At 39.8% G+C, this 16975-nt stretch overlaps 1 protein-coding gene across 1 annotated transcript in view; it reads right to left on the reverse strand.

The window, feature by feature from the left end:
- The window catches only part of GUCY2F (guanylate cyclase 2F, retinal), a gene marked incomplete at its 5' end in the record, with an annotated part of 158497 nt that overhangs the window by 76122 nt on the left and 65400 nt on the right, over positions 1-16975 (reverse strand). The window contains 3 exon segments of the mRNA XM_054719256.1: positions 11113-11290; positions 13340-13425; positions 14330-14393. Of these exon segments, the coding sequence (XP_054575231.1) occupies positions 11113-11290; positions 13340-13425; positions 14330-14393 (328 nt within the window).

Genomic DNA, 16975 nt, shown 5'->3' on the forward strand with positions numbered 1-16975 from the left:
ATCTCAATAGGCTGATAACTATGGAAGAAATTGAAGAAGTTATCAAAAAGCTTCCAGCAAACAAAAGCCCGGGGCCAGACGGCTTCACAGGAGAGTTTTATAAAACATTTAAGGAAGAGCTAAAACCTATCCTCCTCAGACTATTCCAGAAAATTCAAGAAGAAGGAACACTTCCAAGCTCCTTCTATGAAGCCAGCATCACCCTAATACCAAAACCAGGTAAAGATAACACAATGAAGGAGAATTACAGGCCAATATCCCTCATGAACATAGATGCAAAAATCCTCAACAAAATTCTAGCAAATCGAATCAAGCAATACATCAGAAAGATCATACACCACGACCAAGTAGGATTTATCCCTGGGATGCAAGGATGGTACAATATTCGCAAATCAATAAACGTGATACATCACATAAACAAATTGAGAGATAAAAACCATATAGTCATATCAATTGATGCAGAAAAAGCATTTGACAAAATCCAACACCCTTTCTTGATAAAAACTCTCAGCAAGCTGGGAATAGAAGGATCATACCTCAACATAATAAAAGCCATATATGACAAACCCACAGCCAACATCATACTCAATGGGCAAAAACTAAAACCATTTCCCCTAAGAACAGGAACAAGACAGGGATGCCCACTCTCACCACTTCTGTTCAACATAGTGTTGAAATACTAGCCATTGCAATCAGACAAGAAGAAGAAATAAAAGGCATCCAAATTGGAAAAGAAGAAGTAAAACTCTCCTTATTTGCAGATGACATGATACTGTACATAGAAAACCCTAAAGACTCCATCAAAAAATTACTAGACTTAATAAATGAATTCGGCAGAGTAGCAGGATACAAAATAAATGCTAAGAAATCTATGGCATTTCTATACACCAATAATGAACTTACAGAAAGAGAGACTAAAAAAGCAATCCCATTTACCATCACACCAAAAAAATTAAGATACCTAGGAATAAACTTAACTAAGGAGGTAAAAGACCTATACGCGGAAAACTACACAACACTGAAAAAAGAGATAGAAGAAGACATAAACAGATGGAAGAACATACCATGTTCATGGATTGGTAGAATCAACATCATCAAAATGTCCATACTACCCAAAGCAATCTATAATTTCAATGCACTTCCCATGAAAATACCAACGGCGTACTTCACAGACCTAGAACGAACTTTCCAAAAATTCATCTGGAATAAAAAAAGACCCCGAATAGCCACAGCAATCCTGAGAAAGAAGAACAAAGTAGGTGGGATATCCATACCAGATTTCAAGCTATATTACAAAGCCACTGTTCTCAAAACTGCCTGGTATTGGCACAAGAACAGACATATAGATCAATGGAATAGAATAGAGAACCCAGAAATCGATCCAAATCACTATTCTCAATTAATATTTGACAAAGGAGGCATGAACATACAATGGAGTCAAGACAGTCTCTTCAACAAATGGTGTTGGGAAAATTGGACAGATACATGCAAAAAAATGAAACTAGACCACCAACTTACACCATACACAAAAATAAACTCAAAATGGATCAAGGACTTAAACATAAGACAGGAAGCCATAAAAATAATACAGGAATCTACAGGCAGAAAAATCTCTGACATATGCCAAAAGAACTTCTTCGCTGATACTGCTCTTAGGGCAATGGAAGCTAAAGAGAAAATAAACAAATGGGACTACATCAAAATAAAAAGCTTTTTCACAGCAAAGGAAACCATCAATAAAACAACAAGAAAGCCCACTACATGGGAGAACATATTTGCCAATGATATCAACGATAAGGGTTTAATCTCAAACATTTACAGGGAACTCATGCAGCTTAACAAAAAGAAGATAAACAACCCAATCAAAAAATGGGCAACTGATCTAAATAGACACTTTTCGAAAGAAGACAGAAGGAAGGCCAAGAGACATATGAAAACCTGCTCTAAATCACTAATCATTAGAGATGCAAATCAAAACAACAATGCGGTACCACCTCACACCTGTCAGAATGGCCATTATCAACAAGTCAACAAATGATAAGTGCTGGAGAGGATGTGGAGAAAAAGGAACCCTTGTGCACTGTTGGTGGGAATGCAGACTGGTGCAGCCACTGTGGAGAACAGTTTGGAGTTTCCTTAAAAAACTAAAAATAAAACTCCCATTTGACCCAGTGATCCCACTTCTAGGAATATATCCCAAGAAACTGGAAACATCAATCAGAAAGGATATATGCACCCCTATGTTCATAGCAGCACAATTCACCATAGCTAAGATTTGGAAACAGCCTAAGTGCCCATCAGCAGATGAGTGGATTAAAAAACTGTGGTACATCTACACAATGGAATACTACGCTGCGGTAAAAAAGAAGGAGCTCTTACCATTTACAACAATATAGATGGAGATGGAGAACATTATGCTTAGTGAAATAAGCCAGGCAGAGAAAGATAAATATCACATGATCTCACTCATTTGTGGAATATAATGAACAACATAAATTGATGGGAGAAAATAGATCCAAAAACAGAGAAACATCTATCAGAACGTCAAACCTCAGGGAAGAAATTGTGAGATAACCAGAAACCACGAATGCCTGAGAACGCCTTTCTAGCCACGCTAGCAATCATCAGATGTACGGTAATTTTACCTGGGACAAGAGGGTAAGTATTTTGATCTTATGTTTCTGACCCTTCATGAGTAAGACCCCTTACATGGGCTGATCCCCTGACTAATGTAGTTACCAATAATACCAAACACCCTGGACATATAGGAGGTCCATGGGTGGGGCAAGAAAGTATAAATACACAGGGGTCTCCACCCAGCTTCCCTTTTGTAGGACACGAAATCAAAACAATGCCCCTTTGTGTATACAATTAAAGAGAGGTTTCTGGCTTGTGTGGATACCAAAGAAAGGGTGTCACTACTATCACTACGTGCCCCCGGTAGAGGTCCAAAAATGTAACTAAGACCTTGTCTACATAAAAAGAAATGGACAGCCAGTTTGAAAGGGAATTCCCATGGATGAGAACAAAGAATATCCTTGCATGATATTATTCTACACTATCATTAAAATTTATCCCCAGATTTGGATCACCCCCAATACTTATAATAGTTCCTCGCACCCTTGGGAATAAAAAAAAAAAAGTCATCTGTTTGGTGCTTGGAGACAAACTTAACACATCTCTTGATACTTTAGAATTACTACAGCATAATATATAATTATCCCAAGCAAACGTACAAACTAATTCTTGGAATGTCTGGCAGCAATTTAAAAAGGACATGTAAGGATTTAACCCTTTTCGTTGTGTGGAGGGCCTCCTGGGAGGGCACCTGAGCATTCTATATTGGTCCTTCTTACCCTTTAGGCCAAGAGAGACCCTCTTGACACAATTCAATTGCTCACAGCTGTTGCATGAGCTCTCTGTTCATGTCGAGGTTGAAGTCTCATTATGGCTGGTGCCATGGATCTGTCTCTCACCCAGTAGGGCGAACTGAGCCCCCCCTGGAGAAGAAACCCAGGTTCCAAAAGATATGTGATCAGGGCTGGGGCCCCGCCAGCAGGCTAGGGGATCCCAAGACAGGAGCTGGGCATGGAGGCCACGGGGGCATAGGCTACCAAGGAGACAAAACTGAACCTCACGTCACCCTGCTTGGCCCCGGAGGATGGCTGGTTAGCCAGAGACGGGTAAGATTCCTCAAGGAAGGAACAACCTAAGACAGGCACAGTCGCAGAGGGGCCATCAGGAGAGAATTTGGGGATCAACAGAGGTGGGGCACAGACCCTCACCCCCCCAACATTGCAGGGGCCTGAATCCTAGCCCCTTCTGAGGGAGGTCTCCTGCCTCCATGGCTGCTTTGTGCTTCCCATGCCCAGCTCAGATCAGGACCCAGGTGACTGACAGAGACTTGGCCGACAGCAGCTGCCCTCTCACTCCAACAAGAATTGTTTGAGTTGTCTTGTACCCATGTTGTGGGGAAGTGGGTTTATGATATCTAAATCCAGCCTACCACCAGGAATGCTCAGGACCTACTCAAGAAGGAAAATAATCCCTTCCACCAATATTTACAGGGTAAAACAAGATTATTGTTAGAGTAATAAATTTGACAGTAAAATAGTAGTCAAGTTTTCAGGCAAATTTAAATTGGCCAGTTGAAACAAGTGAATATTCTAGAAAAATAACTGTACTGGACAAAAAGGTGTTCCTAAAGTATCAACTAAAATCTTTATTGGTACTTCATCCCACGATAAAATTGTGCACCATGTAATGAACCTAAAACAGTAATATTATAGTACAAAAAATTAAAATTTAAAAGCCATCAAGACTACATTATAAAATTTTCAAAAGCCTCCTAACATTTAAATCAAAAAAGGAGGGGATAGTAGAGTAATATCATGTAAGGAAAAATATCCTGTAAGTAAATTACATCTAGAAAATTAATACTTTAGAAAATTAATTGTAAGGCTAAAAGCAAGACACCCATGAAAAACACACAAGGTGATAAAACAAGCCAGAGGAAAATCATTTGGGCAAAAATTGAAAAAGGATCCCCAGTCACATTTATAGAAAATATTCCTTTATTAACTTTTGGTCGAGAATATGTTTGTATATTTTCAGAAAACAACTCCGAGACCATGTGGATTCTAGCAAGAGAAGAATAGACAGGACTACTCCAGCCATGAATACAGAAGAGAAGCAGTCCAGAGACAGAAGACGCTGATGTGGCCTTCCCATACTAGCAGTTAGCAGCTGTGCATCACTGCAGATTGCCCAGGACCAAACCAGACAGAGTCGGACCTGCATTACCACCAGTTGTCCACCATCCAGAACTGAAATGTCAGTGCTGACATGTATACATAAGGAACTGTTGGACATTGAAATTGGGTCTCAAAAGAACTGTTGGCCCAGAAAGAAACTCACTACAGACTGATTCATTTGCCTGTCACCATAACCATTATTGCTTGTCTCATTTTCGGTTCTTATAAGTGTATTTCTAAGAGCACATGATCTCACTCATGTAGGGGAAATAATGAACAACATAGACTGATGAACAAGAACAGACCCAGAAACAAGGAGGCATGGATCAGACTGTCGGGCCTCGGGGGGAGGGTAGGGAAGGGTGGGGATAAAGGGAGAGATCAACCAAAGGACTTGTGTGCAGACATATGAGCCCAACCAGTGGTTAAGGACAACAGGGGGGTGGGGGCATGTGTGGGGAGGGGGGTGGGATGGAAATGGGGGGACGAGGACAAATATGTGATACCTTAATCAATAAAGAAATTAAAAGAAATTAAAAAAATAAAATCTCAAAGTTATTAAGATATAATAAATAGATGTAACTAAAATGAAGAATTTGGATAAAGCCTTTTTAGTAATAATTATAAATATGTTAATAAAGAAAGTCCAGTCACTCAAGAGGAAACTGACTGTGCTCTCTGTTGGAGGAAGGGGCCAGCCTGTAAAAGTAAAAAAGCCTAAAAGAGAACATGGGCAGACAGAGGAGTGAGACCCTTATCCTGCCTTCCCCTCCCTATGTGACCAGGAGGATGACCTGAGGGAACAGCCAAGATGGCGTTTTACAATCCCAGTCTCCCCCTCAGTAGGAGAGCTTTCTTGATAAAGCTCCAACCACCATGCGTCCACTGTGCCACCAGAAACCAGCTGCAAAAGGAGTTGGAGCAGTAGAAAAAAAAGAAAGTTAAAACATCTGCAGGAAGAACCATGTGACTTAGCTGACTAGTTAGACTAAAAGAAGGGGGGATGATTTGAAAGTCAGCTATAGCTATCTGGGAAAGGGAGCACCTGGCTGTCCCTGGGGTACTTTCAGCAGATGGAAGATTTCCAAACCCTGGAGCCCCAATTGGACTCAGAACTTAAATAAAGCCTTCAATATTCAGCAAGGCAAAGAAGAAGGGCCTTCCAAATTTTACCAAAGACTAAAAGATAAAATGAGAAAGTACTCTGGGCCGGGCCCTGAGAACCTGTTAGGCCAAGAAATATTAAAAATTACATTTTGTCACCAATAGTTGACCTGACATTTCAAGAAAACTGCAAAGGTAGAGAACTGGAAGGATAGAAGTGCAGAAAAGCTGTTAAAAGAGGCTCAGAAAATCTATGTGCATAAAAATAAGAAAGGCAAAACCAGAAAACTAACATAATGTTCACAATTATAGAACAAGTGGCCTAGGGAAGGGCTGGCCCAGAGGGCCAGAAACAGAAGCCACAGCAGTAACCTTAACATGTTATCTCTAAGGGAAAATCTGGCAGTTTAAATCCAAGTGGTGAGAGGCCTGGGAACAGCCTGCTCACTCCCCCCGTCCCCGCCTTTTCTCTAGCCTCATATGCCTATACATAATTTTCCAAAGTCTTTGGTAACTTAAAGGCTTTGGAGCATTGCTGGGTTAAATAATAAACACCTAGAATATTTTTTTAAAAAACTGAAATATTGATTGCTAGACAAGTTTTAATTCACCTGCTCTTAGCTTTTATTACAGAAGGTCTCTTATACTTTGTTGAAGGTATATTTTCTTGAAAGCAAGAGTGTATTTAAAGTGTGTTCATAAATTCTAATCTAAGAAATACTGGCTGTTTACTTTTTGGTTATCATTGAAAAATTAAGGTTTCCAAGAGTGAAGAATTCTAATACATTTTAAAGAAAAAAGAAAGAGAAGGTCTGTACAAGTTGCTGATGATATGACAGAAAGAAAGAATATTAGAGTAGAAATACTTAATGGAAGGACTGAGGCATGTTTATGCATTTTGAAAGAAAAATGTGGTTTCTAAAGGTGGTTATTTCTGAAAGTTGTAAAAATGTTTTTGAAAGTTGTAAGAATGTCTGTGGAAATTATAAGAAGTTTATAAAAAGAAATGTTAAAAGGACATTGATTAAATGATACAGGCCAGTAAGCCAAGACAAGCAGAACAGCGAAACTGAAATAGTAAAACAGCAATTTGAAGCATCTAGAAAACCCTATCTTCCCTAAACCAAGAGCACTTAAGAGTCAATGATTTGTATTTTGCCTCCCTAAACAGAGGGTAAATAGCTTATGTCAAAGTACTCAGGGAGACTGATGGGGAAAAATCTAATTAGTGTCATTTGTTGTCCACACCCAAGGACAAATGAAGTTAGAAAATCAGCCTTATTTTGGTTAGTTTTTTTCTAGTAAAATAATTATGTTATATTAATCAGTTATTTAACAAATAAAAAGGGACCATCTTTTAATCACTGAAGTTTGCTAGCCTATGTTCCTGTCTAATACACCTTAATATATAATCTTTTGGTAAAATCATGTTTGACAATCCTTCAAGGGTTTGATTTTTTTTAATTTCTTTATTGATTAAGTTATTACATATTTGTCCTCATCTCCCCATTACCTTCCCAACCCCCTTTACTCATGCCCCCACCCCCCTGTTGTCTGTGACCACTGGTTAGGCTTATATGCATGCAAGGGTTTGAATTTTAAGAAAAGTTCTCTTGATCTAGAATTGGCTTTAGATCATTCCAATAGGTTCTGAAATGCCTTGAATGTTTGTTTCCTCTCTCATGAAAGAAAGTTTTATACTGAAGGTACATAGGAACCTTTGTCAAATACAGTCATAACTAATGATTATTAGTTATAATGTTATAATATGTTGGGTTTTACAGAAAGGACAACATTTCATGTCATCTGCATTATAATAAAATCCATAAACATCATTTTAAATTTCGTCTTGTCATTTGGAGACAGTTACTGTTTTGTTATAACGTATTTGGAAAATATTACATCTTTTGAAGAGTCCATGGAAAGGACTGGCAAGGAAAATCAGACAATCTTAAAGTAAGTTAGTGTATTTTTCTCCCTCTGAAATTTGGCAATACTTAATGAATGAATCATGGCAATGCATTTCTTTGCATAAATTCAATAAAACCAGTTTCTAATGGTGGTTTTATTGACCAAAAACTTTGACTGGAGTATCATGTTTTAAAGAACCCTGTATGAACTCTGAAGACTTGAAGCCAATGAGAGTGCCATGGATAAAGCCTGGTATCTTGCTTGGTAGCCCTGAAAATGGATGATGCTGAAGCATCAGGTCCATACCCTGCCATCGCTGGCGGTTGATCAGAGTGGAAGGGGAGCAACAAGGGTGCCTCTGTGTCCCTGCAAAATCCCCGTGCACTCTAGGCCACGACAAGTAAAAGAGCTGCTGAGATGGGCCTTGAAGCCTAGGATTTGGGCCCGGGTGGAGTCGCTGCAGGTGAAGAATTCACCTAACCCAGCAGATACTGCAGGCAGGCCTGACGGCAGCTGGATGGCTTTGCTTCCTGGCCCTATGGGGCACATTGAGACTCAATCATGAAATTCCAGCAAAGGTGGTCAGATACCATTCTTTTGTTTATGCAAACAATCAGGCCAAATTGAATGCAATAGATAAATTGGTCTTAATTTGGCTCTTTAATAAACATAAGGGTGATTTTTAAGGAGAAAAATTCTATTTCAATAGGAGTTATTAGAACTGAAATGTTTTCTTTCCCTTCCACCAGACCATTTGTTGTAACTCTTGCTGTTCTAATTGCTCAATAATACTAAATTTTATAATAGTTTGTCTCTGCCAGGTCACAAGCCCACCTTCTTCCATGCCCAGGCTTCATCATCCCTCTGACAGACATCAAGGATCTCTTGGCTCTGAAAGAAAACTCCATCCCTCTTCAGCATGGAAGTAGCCAGAGGAGCCCACCGACACTCACTTTCCCTGAAAGAATTCAGAGCCAGGATCCTTGAGGGGATGTGTTAGGCAGTTAGACAGACATGAGCAGAGCAAGGATGATGGGCCAACTGGAGAAGAAATAGATGGAACCCTGAGATGTGTTTCTTACCACACCAACTGCTCTGAAGCTGGAAATGAAGAAACCTGTGTAGACTCACTCTCCCTTCCTCTAAGAAAGCCAACAGGTTTTAGAACAGCTAATAGGAATAGAATCAGTAAGCCCTGAAGCCCCAGATGCTACTCCAGACCAGATCTCTGGATTGCCATTACAATCCCTTGGGTGATGAAGATGAAAAAGACTCGAGCTGCTGAACAGCCTACTCCCTAGCTTTGAGCCTTCTATTGAATCCCCAAGGCTGAAAATCTTCTTGAGAATCAAGGGGTAAATAATGAAGAAAATAAGACATGGGGGAGGGGGGTGCTAGCAGCCTGACTCTGTATCCCTAATGCACATTCCTGTTAGCCTATAGTCTATTCACTGCCCCTTCCTTAATCTTCTGGTCTTGCAAGACCTGTTTACCTAAATACTCCCATTTTACAGAGGCCATAAACCATGAACAATATACAACCCCCCGAAGAGGTTATCAGCGCTGATACCAGACCAGGCCTTTAGGTGTGGTCTCACGGCCCCCATCCCAACACAGGGGGCTTTTTGCAAAGCCCGTGAAAGTTCTGGAAGTATGATCCATATTTGGGGGACAAAGAAACCTAAGGGTATAAAGAGAAAGCTTTCTCCATATTGCTTCGTTCAGGATTTGGAAATAGGTTTCTCTGAGTCATGGTACTAGCACATCTGGAAATAAATGGTTTTTTTCCTGTAATTTTTGGTACTCCTGTGTATTTTTCAGTTGCCTGGTAAATTTGGTAACATTATCAACTCTGCCACTTAATAGGTGGCTGATAAATACAGGTGAAGGCAAAAGTAGGTTTATAGTTGTTCACATAAAGGCATGCAGTTTATAATTATTATAATAGTTTTATTAACTCAAAAGAATGTCACAATGGCAAAGTACACTTAGGTACAATCTCATAAGTGCTCAAATTGCTAGCCTTCATTTTTTACACATTCTTGTAGTCTACTTTCTATACTCTGTGTTTCATGTACACACAAATGTAAACCTACTTTTGCCCACCCCTGTATTTATTAAGCACCTACTATGTGTGGCAGATACTACATAAGAAAGTACACCTCATTTAGCTTCTCTGCGCCTCTGTAAAAGGAGGCTAATCACATTTTATAGATAATTGGAACAAGATAATGTCTATAAAAGCTAGCTTGAAAAAGGTTAGGCCATAATACAAAGGTCAAGACAATGATCAATATGCAAGAAGCTCAACAGGCCGAAACCGGTTTGGCTCAGTGGATAGAGCGTCGGTCTGCGGACTGAAAGGTACCAGGTTCGATTCCGGTCAAGGGCATGTACATTGGTTGCGGGTACATCCCCTGTGAGGGGTGTGCAGGAGGCAGCTGGTCGATGTTTCTCTCTCATCGATGTTTCTAGCTCTCTATCCCTCTCCCTTCCTCTCTGTAAAAAAAATCAATAAAATATATTTAAAAAAAAAAGAAGCTCAACAGGTCATTGATTATCCAGATCAGCCTCATAAAAATGCACATAGACAAAATTTGCATATTATTCCAGGGAGTTCATGGACTCCTGTGAAGCCCATCCATGAACTGTCTTGGCTGTCAATAATTCTTGCCTCAGAAAATGAATGTGCTGCCTAATAGACCTAATGGTCTTTCATTTTTCTTGTCATGCTGAGTTCCATATCTACTCAGCCGAAGTAGCAAAGACCCATCATCCAGTTCTAGACTGAACCACTTGTTAGAAGGTTAACCCTTTGCACTCGCTTGCTTTTTTCTCGAGCTGCTACCAATGCTAACTCTGTCGAGTCACACTCGACATCAGAGTGCAAAAGTTTAAAGCCAGGAGATGGGACTAAGCAGCACCAAATAATCTGGAAATGAGCACTTTCCCTCATCCAGAAAGCAAAGAAGTGGAATGGAAGAAAGGATTACTGAAAGTAAAGACTGCTCAATGCCAATAGGAAGTAATATATATATATATATATATATATATATATATATATATATATGTGTGTGTGTGTGTGTGTGTGTGTGTGTGTGTGTGTGTGTGTGTGTGTATCCCTCAAATTTGGGTGAGGGGCAGAGCAAGTAAAACCTTTCTATATCAGTACCTTATAACAGATATGGGCAAAAAGACTGTGAGAAGGGGTGGGAGGCATACCCTGGGAAGGAAGGTAGAAGAGTGAGATCATCACAAGGATCCAAGGAAAACAAAACATACGAAAATATTTAAGTTCTAATCCACAGGGAAAATTCAAGATTCCCTCAGTTTTTCCATTAACCTTTAATGAGATCCAGCAGGAGTCATGATTTAAACATCCAGTCTAGTTTCACATCTTCATTCATCAGTATGTCTTCTAGACTCCTTCGGAAACAGATTTCTGTCATAATGGCAAACTTCCCCGAATCATAGAAGAAGCCCAACAAAGGGTTAATATATTCATGATGTAGGTCCTTTATCTGGAAACAGAAGGAGAGAGAGTCGGAGCTGTCCTGTCTCAATTAGGGACCAGACTTTATGGCACATACCCTTTTTCACCCTTTTTATGATTGCTGGTTGTGGTAAGCAGAATTTTGGCCCAATAATCTCCAAACCCTAGTGTTACTCCTGTGATTGTGCTATGTGGCACAAGGGAGAGTATAGAAGTGGGCTTAATCTAACCATATGGGCCCTTTAAATCAGAAAAGAAGGGATGAGAGGAATTCAGAAATTCAAAGTGTGAGGACTCAATGCTCTATTCTTGGCTTGTGGACTGAGGAAGGGGCTACAAACTGAGGAATATGGGTAGACTTTAGAAGTTGGAAATGGCTCTCAGCTTACAGCCATCAAAGAAATGGGGATCTCAGTCCATCAACTGTATAGAACTAAATTCTGATGACATCCTGAATGAGCCTAGAAGTGTTTTTCCCCCAGAAACTTCAGATAAGAGCCCAGCATGACTAACACTTTCACTTCAGGCTTGTGTGATACTTAAGTGGAAGACTCAACTGAGCCCACTTAGACTTCTGATATACTGAACTTTTAGATAATAAATGGGTGTTTGTTTTAAGCCACTACGGTTGTGCTATTTTGTAGTGGCATTAAGGATTCTAATCGCTAATTTCATTTTGTGTGTGAGACGGGAAGGGGAGAGGTTTTCCACACAACCAAGCAATTCTCTGACACCAGCTGGGTGTCCAATAACTCAATTCGATTCTGGCACTATATACCTGGAGATAGAGTCAGATCCCACAGGTTAAGGGTTCAATCCTGTAGGACTATTCCAATTCACTTGAGACACCAATCATAAATCCAGGTTAACTGGGTTTCTAACCAACCAGCTGTATAGATTGGAAGTTTAATTAACCCCTCTTTGGGTTTATTTAATTTGCTACAGCAGCTCACAGAACTCATAGAAACATTTTTCTTACTAGATTACCCGTTTACTATAAAAGGATATAACTCAAGAACAGCCAGATAAAAGAGATATATAGTGCAAGGTAGGTGGAAAGGGCACAGAGCTTTCATGCCCGCTCCAAGCCATTCTCTCTAAATTTCCATGTGTTCAGAAACCTGGAAGCTCTCCAAACTGTCTTTTTGGGGTTTTATGGAGGCTTCATTACATATGCATGATTGATTAAATGATTGGCCATTGGTGACTGATTCAACCTCTCTCCCTACTCCCCTCCCCCACAGTCAGGGTGATGGGACTGAAATTTCCAACCCTCCAATCACAAGGCTGGTTCTCTTGGCAACTGCTCTCATCTTTTGGTGCTTTCTTAGAGTCACTCATTAACATAACAAAAGGTACCTTTATAATTCTCATCACTTAGGAAATTTCAAGGGTTTTAGGAGCTCTGTGCCAGAAATGGGGACAAAGGCCAAATATATATTTCTTATAAATCACAATATCACAGGCAGTGGTAGAAAAAGAGTGCAATGGTCAGAGGGAAATTTCAGAGAGGGATATCTCTTAGCACAGTGGTCGGCAAACTGCTGCTAGCGAGCCACATGCGGTTCTTTGGCCCCTTGAGTGTGGCTCTTCCACAAAATATCTGTGCAATTGAAACATACAGTGTGATTGAAACTTCGTGGCCCATGTGCAGAAGTCGGTTTTTGTCTCTCAAAAGAAATTTCAATCGTTGTACTGTTGATATTTGGCTCTGTTGACTAATGAGTTTGCCAACCACTGTCTTAGCATATCGTAAATGAATACTGGAACTGTGGCCTTCTTCCAGATTCTTCGTGGACTCTGTGGAGTGAAACTCAGTGACCCAGGAGGATTAAAGAAGGTTAGTACATTAAAAGCTGGAATAGATTGCCTATAAAATTTGTTCCAGAAGAAACACCTAGAATTTTGGCTATATTTTCTCTTTGCAACTATTAATTTCTTCATTAATGTGAGAAGCATTTAGTATGTGCCCACAATGCACAAGACACTGGACTTCATGCTAAAGATACAGACATAAACAAAATAAAATCACAGTCCAGCCTAAACCAGCTAAGGCAGACATGGAAAATCAGCCTACACATAGCAAAGTGGGCAACTTTTTCTCAGGTTTCATTGTAGCAGCTTTTATGGACCAAGTAACCAAAACTATGGGGCTCTGAACCACTGTTGAAAGACAGAGTACAAAGTGGTTATGTCAGAGACTGCTAGAAGTTCAATACAAATCCACTCCCTTTTCTTATTGGAAAACAACTAGTGCACATTTTCTAGCCTAGCTTGGAGCTAAGTGTAGCCATATGACTGAATTCTTAGCAATAGAATATGAGAGGAAGTGACCAGTGATATTTCTAGTCTAAGGTTTTTGCTATTTTCCCAGTTCAATAGATGAATGCAGATGATGACAAGGCCCTAGGAGAGAGCAGAGTCATAAAATAGTAATATATTAGGCCCCTGAATCACCATATTAGAAGAGTCACCAGCCAACTAATGAAACCTAACTTATACTGGTCTTTGGATGAAAAACTTGTGCTGTGTTTGAGACATTAAATATTTCAGGGTGTTTCGTTACAACATCTAGCTTTACACTAAGACCCTAGTATGGAAAAATGTAGGCCTAAATTTTCCATAGATCTTTACAGTCATATGTCCTCAGCTACAACCAAGAGGGCATACATGCAGTCATGCCCTACTCATATTCTGGACAAACCCAGGAAACAGAGAATATTTGGAACACCTGTGCTAGCAAGATGGTCATCTGAACATTTACTGGGTAGGCATGTACTTTACCTCTGCCATATCTCCCTAGCTGGTTACCATCAAAAGTTCGATTTGAATGTGTCCTGTCACCCAATAATTTAAGTTTCACAAATCTTTTATGTTCAAGGAGGAGTCAAGATTTTAAACTGAACCCTATTACCCTATTTAGTTTCTGTCCAACCCAAATCTTCAGGCTGCTTTATTAAATAAACCACCCAAGTATTCTTTGAACATAATTGATGGGATTGGGAAATCATTTTTTTATGTAAATAGAAAATGTTAGTTATTTTAGAGAATGGATTGGTTTTATTACTTGCACTTGATTTGATGGACTTAACATCTCCAGAGGGGAACTTTTTCAGCCACACCCAATCACCCTAAAAGAAAAGGTAGAGAATGGTAATGAGACTTAGTTGCTTTAGCGCTGTACAGCAAATGTCCCTTCCACATGAAGGGTTTATAGTTAGACCATCAACTTAAACAGGCTTTATTCTTCTTCTCTCATCCTCTGCCCATAGACATTCTGTATTCTGAGCTAAAAATGAGGTTATACAGAGAAATTAAAAATTCCAATTAAGCCCAGCCAGTGTTGCTCAGTGGTTAAGCATCATTGATGTTTCTATCTTTCTCTCCCTCTCCCTTCCTCTCTGAAATCAATAAAAATATATTTAAAAAATTAAAAGACAAAATTTATTTTTTTAAGTTCCAATTAACTAAAGATAGAAAAACAATTGAAGGTATTCAGACCCCCCAGAAAGGAATAATACCACTCTCTGCAAGAACTCCCTTAAGTAACTGCAGAAAGTGCCAGGTCATTTCATTTATTCATAGTGATGTAGTACCCGGTTCCCTGTGATTAATGGTGATAGTTGGTGGTTGCAATTCTCACTGCCGTGAGGCATCTGTAGTGGGAGACATAGTGCAGCAAATGTTTCCTGCATTTACCTTCATCCATTTTCTCTTGTGAGACAGGCCATTTTGAGGGCTTCTTATGCTTTAATCATAAACCAATTAGCTTAAATATAGATTAAACATTTTTAGCTTAAATATAGATTAAACATTTTTATTGGGATGCACAAATGTATTACCATAGTAATATGAGCAACTTAGACTCTTTCAAAAGTCTATTTCTGAATTTTTAAGTATAAAAAAAGCAATTTGTAAGGTTACTGTCAAGTAAAAAACAACAATTATTTTATTGTCTTCACTTTAACACTGGTAACTGATCATTTTCTTCTACATGCATAGCTTCAAGAATTCATCAGTCATCAAACTTATTTAGTTTCTGTCCAACCCAAATTTTAAAAAAAGCAATACAAACATAGATTCTTCTCCATAATAATAATAATGCCTTATATTTGCACAGTGCTTGCTACTCTTCAAAGTGCTTTCACATCTATTACCTATAGCCTGGAGATTCCATTTCAGGCTGTACCAATTTGTCATTAAGTAGAGATAATAAAGCAGAATATGAGAGTGCAACCATTCTCTCATTAAGGAATATTCAGCTGTGGTACTGCATCTGGAAACTTGCCAGAGGCAAAGGCTAAATAATAGGAGCTACAGGCATCTGAGTTTCCTGCACACACTTCGTGTTAGAAGACATCTTCTAGCCAAGGAACTCAAAACTCTAACTATGAAATGGCTCTTGGAGGCCTTCAGCAGCTGAACAAAACAGTGCCAGTCAGGCTCAGTGCCCACAGAGCTCAGAAAGGTAGTCCAGGATCAGTGCCTGGCAGCAGCCAGTCAAAACACCAAAGGCAGCCTTCCTGGTCTTGTACCTAGCAATTCTTCAATTGTGACCCGGTGCAGCTGTATCATGGTCACCTGGGAACTAGCTAGAAAGGCCATTCTCAGGCTCCTCCCCACACTTACTTAATCGTAGAAGTCATGAGCTTGAAGTTTTAGCATTCTGAGGACTTAAGCCTTTGGAGGGGTCAAAGCTTAAGCTGAAATGAGAATTCACAAAATCAGCCAAAGTGTGGGATATGCCAGTGGGCAATAAAGCCTTCCTAGAGCCTTTGCAACTCAACTATATTACTCGACTCATGGTCACTCCTAGCCATCATGGCACCTTTGTGCTAATTAGAAAAGGGTGCTTTCCCTCAAGTAAAAATAAAAAATAGTTATTTTTACAAACTGTGGCAGCCCTGTGATGTTGGGCAGCAGCCACAACTATAAACACACATGGATACACCACACTCTCATTTACTCATACATCTTCCAAACACCAGGGAATACTTTCCACTAGTGGCATGAATACTCTGTATACCACCAAGCCCTGCCTGCCAGCTGAGGCCTCTGTCAGATTTGGAGTCAGGCTGTAGAGATGGGGTTGGGGTTGAGAAGCTAAAACTGTATCTCCAAGAATATTAGGCAGGAGAAAGGAGTAACCTCAAGAAACTCCTGGGGTATAGTCAAGATAGCACATAGCCAGGTGCACATATGTTTACCAGTGACTATGTATATGCATGGGCTGGTATGCTGGTACAAATGTAAATATGAGAAGGTACCCCTGACACCTCATTCCAAAACCAGGCTAGAAGGGCAGAATCACTGCCTGCACCTGCACCCCTCTCATAGAAGTTAGTATATTTCTACAACATGAATGGTACCATCTGAGATATGGTGCCCTTGTGTAAGGAACAACCTGAACATCAGTACTGATAGCCCTGACTCTGCCTATACCCAGTACCAGATACGTGCTTCCTGAAGTCAATCTTATCATAGACACAGTTTAGCCTTCACTCTGGCTTATTAGCTTTTACAGGTAGGTAAGCAGAGCTTTTTTTTTTTTCTCCTGCCAATTCATTAAATTTGAGAGCTAGAAAGGGTCTTGGGTATCCCTAGGCCAATCCCTTCATATGATAATAAAGAAACTGAATCCCAAAGAGATTAAAGGACTTGCCCAAGGTCAGAAAGCTAGGTGGGAACAGAACCAAGTTCTTCCATTTCTCAC

This window comes from Eptesicus fuscus, chromosome 1, assembly GCF_027574615.1.
Source record: "Eptesicus fuscus isolate TK198812 chromosome 1, DD_ASM_mEF_20220401, whole genome shotgun sequence".
NCBI classification, from domain to species: Eukaryota; Metazoa; Chordata; class Mammalia; order Chiroptera; family Vespertilionidae; genus Eptesicus; species Eptesicus fuscus.